Source organism: Triturus cristatus, chromosome 9, assembly GCF_964204655.1.
Source record: "Triturus cristatus chromosome 9, aTriCri1.1, whole genome shotgun sequence".
Lineage (NCBI taxonomy): Eukaryota > Metazoa > Chordata > Amphibia > Caudata > Salamandridae > Triturus > Triturus cristatus.
In genome coordinates, this window is record NC_140592.1 from 400,294,584 (window position 1) to 400,308,423 (window position 13,840).

General features: G+C 46.1%; 1 protein-coding gene across 1 annotated transcript in view; it reads left to right on the forward strand.

Moving 5' to 3' along the window:
- Nucleotides 1–9,893, forward strand: part of LOC146798035 (protein FAM98A-like) — a 101,546-nt gene extending 91,653 nt beyond the window's left edge. Inside the window, exons 7-8 of the mRNA XM_085625269.1 lie at nt 4,607–4,777; nt 4,995–9,893. Coding sequence (XP_085481395.1) covers nt 4,607–4,777; nt 4,995–5,147 — 324 coding nt within the window. The 3' untranslated portion in view covers nt 5,148–9,893. The remainder of the gene's footprint in view (nt 1–4,606; nt 4,778–4,994) is intronic.
- Nucleotides 9,894–13,840: the final 3,947 nt, after the last annotated feature.

Genomic DNA, 13,840 nt, shown 5'->3' on the forward strand with positions numbered 1-13,840 from the left:
TGTATTTGATGTTGCGGCTACGCAGCCGGCGTTTAACACTCAGTCATTCCGCAGGTCTTGCACTTTTTTAGTATAGTCAGGTTATATGTGAATGTCTTGGTTTTCGAATCTAGGCGGGCCATTGGCACGGATGTGCTGTAAGATCATGTCTCGGTCCCTGAAATTGAACATCCGGGCAATCAAGGCTCTGGGCGGGGATCCCGGTCGTGGTGGTGGCCCAGGAGATCTATGTGCCCTTTCCACCACAAACAATTTGGAGAGCCTGAGGTTAGGGAACGCTTTGCCAATCCAGTCCTCCAGAAATAGGTCTGCTGCCGGCCCCTCCGCCTTTTCAGGGAATCCCAAAAAGCGGAGGTTGTTCCTTCGATATCATCCTTTCGCGTCTTCCGCTCTGTCCTCCAGCCGGGCCGTATGGACCTGGAGTGTCGTCACCGTCTCCCGCAGCTGCCGGACCTCCGTCTGCAGAGCGTTCAGGTCTCCCTCCGTGATGGTAACCCTGTCTGCCACCTTCTTGAGATCCAGGCGCAGGTGATTGTCAATGGCCATCCCATCCATTTTGGTTTCCAATGCCACCCTAGAGTCTCGAATCACTTCCAAAATGTCTACCTTATCCCGAGCGACCGAGTCCTGGTGCGCCCCCTGCTCCATGTCTGCACGAGGGCAGTCCGTCGCAGTCAGCCCTGGAACCGTGTATTGCACGATTTTATTCGTTTGGGCGCCTCTTAGGGGTCGGTCCTTACCCATTATCAGCTAGGCCGTCCTAGGGTATCTCTCAGAGGCCCCTCAGTCCAAAAACTAGTAGTGGCGTAAACAGTCCAGGGGAGGGGTTCCCTCTGACAGTCCACCTCCCCTCGGGGGCTTCAGCGTTGTCTATGTCAGGCAAGCCCTTCGTCCGCCGCTCTGCGCAGTTACCCGGCCTTTCGTCACTCTTCACCCGTCTCACTGGACAGTTCCAGTGCAGTGCCCTCGTGAGCGCGGCCTTCCGCCGAACCGCGGATCGAACGCCTCCGACCTATTGCCTCTCTCCAGGGGGAACGTTAATCCGAGGGGGAGCCCTCACCTCCACACCCGGGATACATCCCCCGGCCTCTGGCACTATGCACCACTGTTTGGCCCCCAAGTAGTGGAAAGGCCTTGTTCCAGACCCACCAGTCGGCGCGCAGGTAGGCCACACCTCGCAGCCTCAGTTAGGGCCTGTCTCTGGCCTCCAGATGCGTTATTGCAACAATACAGGGGGGCAGGTCAGTCATTGTGGGCATGTGGGGCTGATCAACCCCGCCACCGGGCTCTAGATGCAGGCCCCAGGCATTACAGGCCCGGGCCCCCAGGCGGTCTCTTCGTTGTATTCAGGCATGGCCGCCAGGATGCAGACAGGCCACACCGTAGCTGCCTCGCGTAGATCCCTCCTCCAGCCTGTGGGGTCCCGCCTGCCATCGCCTCCCTCTCGCGGCTTGTGTACTCCCTCCTGGGGCCTTACAGTGGATGTAGTCGTGCGGCTGGACTCACCGAGGCCCCAGGGGCTCCCCCGCTGTCCCCGGACATCTTCCTCTCAGCGCCGTCAAGAGGCCGCCAACACAGGGATCAGGAGTCTGCCAAGGTTCTCGCGACCCCCAGTGTGCAGGTAGGCCTCACCACCGCGGCCTTTCCCAGCATTTGACCCCAGTCCGTGGAGACCCGCATGCCGGTCTCACACTGCGGTCGCCATCACCCAGTGTTTTACCCCCCTCCTGGGGACTTAGCTCTGCATCAGCCACTCGACAGGACCCCCCGGGGACCGGGGCCTCCACCACTGCCCGCCGATTCACTCCGCTCAGAGTCCGACGACGGCCGCCATTTCGGGGATCAGGATTCCCCCGGGTTTGCCGCGGCCCGTATCAATGGTCCTCCACTGTTGGCTAATACCACCGGGCACCGCAGAGTCAGGGGGAGGGTCCGCTACTATTATGCGCTATGAGGGTTACCATAACGCCAGGATTTTTCAGGATTAACGCTACTCTGGCAAGGAACACCACAGAAACACGTCTAGCCGGCCATGCTATCAGGCCACGCCCCTCTTGAGCTCTCATAGTTATACCCCTCAATGGCTTTGAAGTCTTTGTGTTCCAGGGGGCACTGACCCCTGTTCAAACCAGTTCTGGGTGCCTCCCTGCCAGTGAAGCCTTCTTCCTTTGATTAGTGGGGGTCTGGATTCTCAATCACTCCGCAGGAGATGGGACAATTATTTTATAGCAGCAACCCAGGCCTCTCCACCTCTAGGGGCTAATCCTCCCCCTGCACTCCAGATGCAGGTCAGCCTGTTGCTGTCTCATCTCCTCCCCTGGGTCAAGACATTCCCCAGATCCTATCGCTTTCAAGTCCAGACAGTCAATCCACAACCAGGCAGAGACACACAGAAATGTTCGAGCACAAAAACCCAGCCACTTCTAAAAGAGTGGCTTATAAACACACAATGCAAAAACCATCTTCATAAAAAGATGTTATTACATTGCGAGTTCAGGCATACTAAACGTCACCTCTCCTTCTTAAGCCTTTAGGAAGATAGGCTGCAAAACATATTACACAGCCTTCCCATTCTATTCTATGGGCAAGATGGGCTTTCAGCAGTGAAAAACGAAATGGAGATTATTTCACTGTCAGAACCTAGTACACACCTTAGTATATGTCCTACCTTTCACATGCACTGCACCCTGCCCAGGGGGTACCCTGGACCTACAATAGGGGTGTCTGATGTGCATATAAAGGGAAGGGTAAGGTCTGGCAAGTGGGTGCACTTGTCAGAACAACATGGCAGTTTAACAAACTGCGTGCAGGCACTGCAATGGCAGGCCTGAGTTCCTTTTTTAAGGCTACTTGTGTGGGTGGCAAAATTAGTGCTGCAGGCCCACTAGTAGCATTTTGCATTTCCAGCCCTGGCACACATAGTGCACTTTACTAGGGACTTTACTTGTAAGGCAAACATACCAATCATGGAGAACCAATCACCATTACACTTTATACAGGGAGCACTTGCACTTTGACACTGTTTAGCATGGCAAAGTGTCCAAAGCATCTAAGTTGGCAAAACCATGTCAGAAACAAAGTCTAGGAGGAAAGCAAAAAGTTTAGGGAACTTTAGCCAAAAAAGGCCAAGTCCTACAGTAATGAATATAAAATTAAAATTTCTAAGATGGTAAAATGTAATCTGAAATCTAACATCGTAAAACATAAAAAAAATTTGGTACACTGAGAGCGCTTGGAAAGCAGAGCAGCTTGGAGTCTGAAGGTTCTTTGAGTGAAGTGAGGTACTGCATATACCTTGTTGACTGCTAAAGCTGTTATCAGCGAAGGCATGAAGGTAGTGTTCCATGCAAAAGGCATACTCACACTGCGGTAGCACCCTTCCTCCAGGACTAGGCTCTGTCAGAACTGAGCGAGATGTCACATGTTCCAAGTGCGTCGGCAGTGTGGGAGACCCTCTTCTGGCAGAATCTTGGGCGATAATCTGGGTGAAGGACTTCTTGTCTAAAAGATCAAATGGCTATCTTTATATATTCAATCTTAAACGTGATTGGATTTTTTGACAAAAGATGGCGTCAATTCAGACTACATTATTTTGACTTTGTGGCTAGACTTTGTTCTTTTTTGACCTAGACATGGTGACATGGCGACCCTTGACCCAGACTTATGTCGCTTCAGGTGTTATATCTATGTCATCAGTCGGACGACCTGACACTTTTTACAGTTCTTGAAAAGATTACGGTTAGATGACATCTGCATCAAATGGCAGACAAGGCAATGATTCTACATGAATGGATATAGATGGTGACCTCCATGATCTAAAATAACGGCCTCCTTAGTGTAAAATGGTATCAGGGCCTATCTAGATTAAAGTCAGAGGAGTTGGACCTTATCGGCCTTACTTCAGATCCTTTTCCTCTTGGGTTTTGCTGCTCTGTAACTAAAAGCAATGAGATTTACTCCTGCAGTTAGTCTGGAATAGTGCTTGCTCAACAATGTAAATCCACCAGTTGATGTGGCTATCTGCTATAGATTAATAAAGTAGAATCAATCGCATCTGGGTAAATTACTTCCGTTCTTGCATTAAGCTTTAGCTTGGTTATGTCTCAGCTGCGTGACGTCTTGATGCAGGCTACAAAGTGAATGGCTGTGTTAAATGGCTTTACTAAGTTTCTATGAAGCCTACTTCTGTTGTTCTGTACATGCAATGTGGGTTTCTTCGTAAGGAAAATTAATGGGGGTTACTTTCTGGCATGTTGCTGCTGTAGGTGTCTCCTCATATAAATATGTAGTACTGCATAATTGCTCTGAAGTGTCTGGCTTCTATGCTCTTGGGCTATGCCACGCTGCATCGCTCAGTGACTACAGGACTCCAACTTGGGTCACAATTCAGTTATTACATGCACATGAGATAAACTGTATTATATTTGTTGTAAAAATCAGCTTCCGGGGATAGGAACCTTAATTGTTGATTTCCTACACGGACTTGCAGAGTAGTCCTATCAATAGTTCGGTTTCATGATACTGGAAGCAACCTGAGGATTATAAAGAATTTCCAATGTAGCTCACTACCCACTGTGTTGGTTAATTTTCTCTCTTGGAAGCCCAGCAGGGAAAGGAAGCAACCATGGAGAAGCTCTTCAGTCCCCTTAGACAACTGATGAACACCAAGTCACAGGTCACTCTGGCCCACCTGCTAGCTGCCCGCGAGGATCTGTCACGTATCGTCAAAACCAGCAGCGGCTCATCTCGCGTTAACACCAGCAGCTCTGTCAACAAGGTGAGCATCTGGGTAAGGCTAGTCAATGCCATCACAAATTACTGCCATAGAAATGCTCTGATTTACAGTACTTGGAGGAAGCTACTTGCTGGTAGATGAGATGAGACTGATAGCTTGTGAGCTCCTAGTGTAAATGATTGCTAAATTGCATATAGCTTGCCACTGTTCCACCAAGTGAATGAAAATAATATTTTGTCTATCTGCATTACCTTGGTAGGTCATTATGGGCAGTGTGCCCGACCGAGGGGGCAGGCCCAGTGAAATTGAGCCCCCGATGCCAACATGGGAGAAACGGCGAGAAGGTGGAGGCCATGGTGGAGGTGGAGGCCGCCAGAAGTATTCGGGCAAGCACAATAAGAAGAAGCGTTAACACCTGGTGTCTGGGCAGAGCTCATTTCATGGAGGGCCAACATGCCAATGACTGAAAACCTTGCATGATTGGGGTGGGTGCAGCTGGTTTTGAACTTTGTGCGGTGTGAAATATGATGGGTGATGGTTTGATCAGCACTGTACAATGTTCTTAAGCTTAGCCATTGACATGGATTCAGTCAGTAATAGACTTCTGGGCATTGTGTCGGCTTCATAGAATTTATAATCCTGTACCCTTTATTAAGAACTTGGTGTGTTTCAGTGCCACAAATCCTGCGGGATTAGGGCTCCTCAAAATGGCCAGGCCTTTTTAAATGGAATTCAAAGTCCAAATAATCATCCTCAAAGTAATGTGGGGCTACTCTTTCCTCTTTCAACCGTAACACTATGCCGAAACATGGAATCGTAGATTTATAAGCTGCATTCAACCTTAATGTTATCTTCGACTGGTTTCTTGTTCATATCCCCCATAACTCGCATTCAAATCAAGTTTTGTTTCCAGAGTTTAATATGTTTACATATTTTTCATCCCAAAAAATTCTGTTTACGTGATTTCCAAAGGTTAATATCTTTGTTTTGTTTAGATGTCACTTTAGAATGCCGTGATATATAGAGGCGGGACTAATCTGGAGCTTAATCAAGGTTCACTTAATCATAAGTATAAGACAAGTAACCTTACACAGCGCAATTTATAAAATCACATCACAGTGTAGACACTTGCACACCACATCCAATATAGCTGCCCGCCCATTTATGAACATAGTTTAATTTGTCTCTTCCTTAATTCACTCAAAATGTACTCACTTGTTGTACCTTGATTTGCGAGCTGTTCCTCATGGCACATTTTTTTATTCTCGTTCAAAAAAACGAGGTTCCCTTTGGATGGGATATAAATGAATCCACTCACACTACTCACAGACCTCTCTTTCACTCGTGCTCTAAAGATTAAGAATTAAGGCACTTATAAACTCATTAATGATATCAATCAAATTATGTTTCACAATTTTATTCATAAAGAACAAATACATATTATACATCAACAGTATTAATCAATTGTTAAAAACAATTAAAAAGGAGAATCTATAAAGACAATAAACTATGTCTTTCATGTGCTAATTAGGCCAAAACATGTAGACAGCATAGATACAAATTTCCTGTCTCTAATTTGGTGCTGGCTCTTGCCCAATTTGAACACCCCTCTATTCATAAGCGTCGACGCGTTTCGGTGGTATACTCTCAATAAGACCACCTTCTTCAGGACATGAACATTCTTTCTCCTTCAAAGTTAAAAACTCATATACACAGATCTGTAGTATCATACCTAAATGAAAAACATAACAATGAACATGTCACTGCATGAAAATCAATCCAACTTTAAAATATGTATGTGTTTATATATACAATACACCTCGAATGTGGAACCAAATTAAAAAATAATGTCTACTTTAAAACTATATCGGTTGTACATAACTAGATATTTTTTTTAAAACCTTCTATTCATTCATTGTTATACAATATTATTGTTCAATACCTACATCAGTTTCCTATATTTACACTCTAACATTTATATTAAGACATTTATAAGTGCATCAATCCTCCACGGTCACTCATATACAAGGCATAAGGCAAGGCATGCACCCATCCATTCATATTCCACCTAAATTCCTTAAGGTTCCCCTTCGCGAAAGACTAAGAAAGCTCTGACCTAGCAGGAGCAACAACCTTAAAATATACTTTTTTTTTAAAACTCTTGCAAGATTATCAGAGGCCATTCACTAAACATCTCAACCACCAGCAGTTTATAAAAAAGTTTATGAATTCTGCCTGTACAAATTCATATATAGTGGTGTGGCACAACGTGTGCAAGAACGTGCGCGTCTTCAGCAATAATGATATCATCCATTAAAGCACATGAAACCCTAGTCCATGTAATATTTAATGTAGGTAGCCTCCTCAGTCCAGCCAGCATTCAAAACGAAAATGGCTTTTTGAAACTTCCTTTCCCTCATTTGACATCCTTGGGTTCCCTTCAACGTGGCAAAGTGCAAGTTGTGTCATCATGTATGTCAGTGCAGTGTCGACCAAAAGACTAAATATTCCACATAATATTTCATATGCAGACTAAAGTGCATCAAAGGTAATGAACCTTGATGAATACAATTCCCAAATACTAACAGGGAACATGGTATTTGCTGCTCAGCATGCCTAACTACAGAAGAGAGCTGCTCCTCGCTCTTACCTGCCTGATTCAGAGCTGTCCAGCATGGCAGGCAGAACCTGATTTGTTGTGTACATTTAAATGCCCCCCATGCCCTGTCCTGACGTTTCATAAAGCTGGAAGCTGGCTCCAAACATTCAGGCATATTAACAAGGGCTTTATCTCTGCTATTTTGGCTTTAAAAGCCAAAAATGCAGAGATAAAACTTTCACCCTATTTACAAGAGAGTGCTAACATGCATAATCGCATGTTAGCACCCTTTGTCCCGATGCATCCCTTTGCATCTCTAATGAAGTGCAAAGTGGGCGTCACTGGGCAGTACAGCCTTGCAAATATCGCTGATGTGCACATCGCGATATTTACAAGGCTGCCCCAGCATTTTAGCAGACGTTAGTTTTTGGAGAAAACCGCTGTTTTCTCTAAAAACGAACGTCTGCTAAAATCCTGATTTACCCATCTCTAACATAGGGGGTGGATTATGCTACTACGACCACAGGGTCGTATCAGCAAGGTTATCGCCCTTTTGCAGTGAAAACCAGCGATGTTCCCGGCAAAATGGCGATTTCCCTCCTACGTCTGGAATTTTTGTCGCCCTGGAGCAATGCGTTGTTGATAACGTGCTACCAGGGCGATAAATTACAGAGATAGATGGCGATGAATAACAAAGCGCTAAGAGCGCTTTGCGTTATTCATCGCCGTTCCTTGCTGATATGCCCCATTGTTTCCTGGCATGCATAAACATGGGACGTATGAAATGGAATGGGGAGTCTGCAGAAAAAGGCCTGCAGGACACAATAACTTGGCCCAGGCTCCTGTCCGATCTTTTAATCACATAGATTAAAATGTTCGCAGTTTGGGGAGGACCTAAGAATTACAAATTGGGACAGACTTGATTAAAAGATAATCGCGGAGAGCAAAAGTTTCTTCTCCGATCTTGGTGCCCAGATCCACCGGAGACTTCTCACTGGTCCCGTCTTATTTGTCTTATTTGGAAGGCTACCCCCCTTATTTGCACGTTGGCTCCGGCGAGAGGCCTCCTGCTCATGATGGCTGTTGTAAAGAGGGTGGTTTAGCAATGGTATATATTTATGGGGAGTACGTTTTAAGGGTGTAGATCTGATTTAATGTACAGCAGCTTGGTATCATATATTGAATGGAAGTGTTGAGAGGTGAGGTCTCTCTTGGAACGTGAGAAGCAGGAGGTTGCTTCACAGAGTGACATTTCGGTTTTGAACGCCAGAGGGGTACGATGGAAAAGACCCGAGGATCCCTATTCACTGGTGTAATGCAAACTGATGCCCACCGCGAAGGTAGTGAGGGCCCCTCGGGGTTCCTTCCATATCTTCGAGATATGTAAAGGCCTTGTGCTGAAAAGGGGGTCCCTGAAAGGAACCCCTTGCACCGCTGGTGCTGTTAGGGCATGATTTTCGTCCCTCCAACAACCGATTTCCGTTTCTTGCCATTGACAAAAACTATACTTTTTTCATCATAAAGTAACATGCCTCCTTAAGTCAATACGGTATCAAGTCTGGGAAACTTACCACCGTGTCCTTTTTCGTCCTTGAACCGGGCCGATGCCTAGCGATTGATCCTTCCTTCCATACAACGCACTTGCCTATATAGTATTATTTGAAAGAGAGCCCCAAATGTTTCAAAGAGCTGGCACCGTGTAAGTGACCTGCTCGCCACAGTGTAACTTCGCAAATAAGGTACAAAGGTCTTAAAATAATTCCTTGGAAAGGACACCTTGATGTGGTGTAGATGGACAACACTGACATCTTTTGGACAAGGCTCGTACTGCTGTGCGAAGGCAAAGCGGTTTTATTGTGCTATGTCTAATAAGCTTGCTCCTTAAAACACTGTGGAGTCGATTTAAAGATGAAACGGAACAGGGATTTGTTAGCAACGGATTGTGAGATTCAGTGAAAAGAAAGCAATAAAAAATATTCCCTTTATCTGTCACTTCGAACATTAGAACAGATTCGAGCCAGCCCCCATGTTTTTTTTACTCCAGAACCACCAAGTGCTGTGTGACGTCATCCGTTCACAGGAGTAACAGGAGGCGTTTTTTTTTCATTAAAGTACGGAAAAGCGGGGTTCGTGAACCACCTCCTTCCGCACCCTCAGAGTTTTCACCTTAATAAAGATGTCGATAGTTTACTGAATAATGAACCTACTGCCTTCTACCAGGAGGTGGCGCTATTGTTTACTTTTTCTAAAAGAAAAAAAGATTGTGTTAATTTATTTTTCTAAATTTGTGCGACGACTGTAAATATGTACGCACTAGTACGAAAGCTAATGAGGAGGAGGGCGGAGGCAAAGTCGGGGATATTGTGTTCATTTTCGCATTTCCTTTTATTTGACTGAAATTTGGATAAAAAACAGTTTGTTGTGTTTCTTTATGTGTACACTTTAATCGCAAAAATAAATGCTTTCATTATTGCGAAGCGATGCATGACTTATTTAGTTAAGCCTCTGGGAAGGGAAAATGTTCTAAAACATAATAAAAAAATAACTGTACTCTCTGTACAATTTGATGTCGACTCTCCTTTCAAGTTCTGTGAACGCGTGAAATGCGCGCCGATCTAGATATGGATTTCACTTGTGTTCGGGCTGACTCGAAAAGCCATTCATCTTGCAACACACAGATTTGTATACAATTATTTTTCAAGTTGCTTATTTATGACGTTCAAACATTGGGGCACCGGCACGATCAGCAAAAAAACGAGCTCTTTGGGGGCGTACATGTCGGACAACGAGACATTGAACGTAGCAAGTATGTTAACTGTTTTTACCTTCACTTGATTAAATTGGTTGCCAATGTGTAGCGAAGTGATCTTTGAAGCTATAGGGTTTTTATGAAACGGATCTGGATTTTTGGACATTTAGATGTAAGTCGCATATCCCAGAACTGGCTCTGTGCTCAAATCGACAGATGCTACTCTGTTTCCAAATCAAGAATAGTCCGACATGGAGGCGGGGCCTTCTCAGTAGCGACAGCCAACTACTGGATACTGGACCTCTCTAGTATCCCTCCGAGATGCATCCTGTCTGGTTACTTTTAGGAATGCGCTTTAATTATCATCCCTGTTTGCCCTTAGGTTATCTTTGCCATTGAGCTGGTTTTTATTCTCTCTTCTGTGTGGACCTTACCTATGGTTGTGTTATATGAGTTAGTGTAATGAAGATGTGTATGGGTGATTGTAATTGCATTTATATAGTGCTTACTACCCCTGATGAGGCGTCAAAGCGCTTTTTCGGTGAGTAGCACACTTCTCCGGAACCCATAATGGATTAGTGGTGAATTATTATAGTGAAAAATGAAATGAATTTGAGCGGTGGTTATGTTAGTCTGTTATTTGGATTGAGAAGGATAGAGGAGTGATAGAAGAGGGAAAAGGGTTACATTTATATAGCGCTTGCTACCCCTTATGAGGTGTTAAAGTGCTTTTCAGCAAGTAGGACGCTACACTGGAACTAAAAAAGGATTAGAGGTATATTAGTCTATAGTATATGAAATTAATTTGAGCGGTGGAAATGTTAGTCTGTTGTTTGGATTGAAGAGGACAGTGGAGAGATGGAAGAGGTAAGGGTTTGCATTTATATAGTGCTTGCTATCCCTGATGAAGTGTTGAAGCGCTTTTTGTCAGGTAGCACGCTACTCTGGATCCCAAACAGGATTAGTGGGGAATTAGTAGAGGAAAATATGAAAGCAATTTGAGTGGTGGATGTGTTAGTCTGGTATTTGGATTGAAAGGGAATAGTGGAGGGGATAGAAGAGGGAAGGGTCTAAAAAATTTCCCCCCCCCCCCCCACTTTTTAGGTCTTGCCTGACCCAGCGCATGCGCTGGTCTGGCAAGACTTTTTGTGAGGGCTCAAAAAAGTGCTACCACTGTAGCCTAGAGCTACAGTGCATGTGCACGGGCGCGCGCGCCTCACTTTCAAGGCCGCACGGCCGCTTTGATGTTTGATCGCGATCACTTTCACGGCCGCTTTGATGTTCTCCGTGAGCCAGGTTTTTTTTCTCCTGTTTATTACTTCTATGTAGTAATGGTGGCACTCGTGCGCCGCCATTACTACAGAGCAGTAATAAACAGAAACTAGCATTGGCATAGCCAATAGTTCTCGCTTTTGGGACCTTATAAGTATTTAGTTATGCAACTGTTACATGGCTAAACACTTATAAGGTCCCAAAAGCGAGACCTGTTGGCTATGCCAATGCTTGTTTTAAGTTTATAGCAGTAGGAGAGGGTTTGAGGGTGAGTAAAGGGGAGGTGGAGGGGGAAGAGTCAGAGGGAAGGGCTTAGAAAGGCTTCTTTGGGAGATCTGAATAGTAAATGAGGTATGAGATGATGCAAGGGGGTAGAGGAGGCAAGAGTCTAGAAAGGGTTATTTTGGGGATCATAGTAGTGGTATGGGGTTTGTGATAAATGAGAGTGGAGGTAGAGGATCTATTGAGAGAGGTATAGGGTGAGAGAAAGGGTAGTGCATTGACGAGTAGAAGAATGAGGTTTGAAATTAGTCAGAGTTGAGGTAGAGGATTGTGAGACCGGCCTCGTGGCGTGGGCCCTCCCGACCAGCAAGTTGCACTACAACCACGCCGAACCTCGTGGACACGGCCTTCCGGCTTCCGTGGACCAACATCCCGAGGGCCGACCAGATCCCCAACACACATGCCTGACCGAGGGAGAGCGAAACCCCCCAACCCAGACCAGACCGAGAGGCGCCGACCCTGTCACACCTCTGGTCTCTTCCCCGAGGGAGGTTTCGATCGACCACCAGGCCCCCGGTGAGCGGGCGCCTCGCCTGCTGGACGTCTGGAGTCCCTCCCGGACACACCTGAACAGATCAAGGGGCCGAGCGACAGGAAACCCCCACACACCGCCCCCAGGCACCAGACCCCTCTCTGCGAGGACTCCGGACTTCAAAGAGGAGGGGGAGTATAACAAGGGGTGCTGAAGGGGCGGGAGGCAGAGAAGACCTGGGCTGACGAGAGCCTGCGGACTTGGTCGCGGCTCGATCGCTCCCCGAACAGAAGAACGCTACCCGAACTCTGAACCACCTGAGCCCTGCGGACGCTGTCGCGGCTCCCCGAACTCTGAACCATCGGAGCCCTGCTGACGCTGTCGAGGCTCCCCGAACTCTGAACCATCTGAGCCCTGCGGACGCTGTCGCGGCTCCCCGAACTCTGAACCATCGGAGCCCTGCTGACGCTGTCGCGGCTCCCCGAACTCTGAACCATCTGAGCCCTGCTGACGCTGCTCCCCAAACTCTGAACCATCTGAGCCCTGCTGACGCCGTCGCGGCTCCCTGAACTAAGAACCTCCGGTGCCTGCTGAGTGACTCGCGGCCCGCTCCTCCAAGAGAATCGGCAGAGATCGCCGAGAAAAGCAACATCCCCTCCGCTCGAGGATTGAGAGCTGGGCGCCGGATACCTCGCTGAGATACTGGTTGAAAGACTGTCCCGCTACCCCTTTTCCCCCCATCACAAGATCGCTGGCGCTTGTGGCATTAATTCTGCACCTGCCTGCCGGATCATAAAGATCCCTGATAACCACCAATAAAAGCATATTATCTTACAACGAATTACTGTGTGGTGTCCCTCTATCCGAAGAAGAGAGTAAGCGTAGTGTGTGCGATCCTAGGTACGAGACCCTTCCAGGAAGGGCCTCCCTGCTTTTGCTCGGCCTAACTCTGGGTAAGGTGGGCCTCCGGGTGGTCAGGAACGCATTCTGCAGCCTCCCCGGGGAACGCCTTCCAACAAGGATATATTGAGAGCGGTATAGGGTGAGAAATAGGGCAGTGCATTGGAGAGAGTAGTAGAATGAGGTTTGAAATTAGTCAGAGTTGAGGTAGAGGATATATTGCAAGAGATATAGGGTAGGGCATTGGATATGCTGAATTAGAAGCAAAGTAATACCAATAAAGTACATAAGTACATGTTAGGTATATATATGCACAAGGTAGGTAATATATGTAGATTAAAGTTGCATTTAATAAACTCAGACTTTCAAGTGTTGAACTTTAAATGAATGTATTTGTTTTTATTTTTTGTAATTCAATAGTGAAGCAATTGTAGATCAATAGTTATGATAAAAGATGTACTTTTTTATGCAGTCAATTATATACATGTTAAACATAGAGTAACATAACTATAATATGTACATTGTTTAAGCAGAACTTAGGATTAGCTATATCTTTAAAAACATAATTATTTTACACGTTTATACAAAGCAATACCCATATGTAGGTACAGATCTGTAGTCCAAATAAATGCTTCTATACTGAGGGATAAGCTATATATTTATGTTTGCGTATGGTGGTTATGTGGGGAAGAGCCAACTCTTGAGTAGTCTTTTGAAGATAAGGTGGTTATCTGTGGCTCTTATGTTTGGGGGTAAAGAGTTTCATAGTTTGCCAGCTTGAACAGAGAAGGATGATCCACCCATGTTTTTTTCTTGTATGGTGGAATTTTG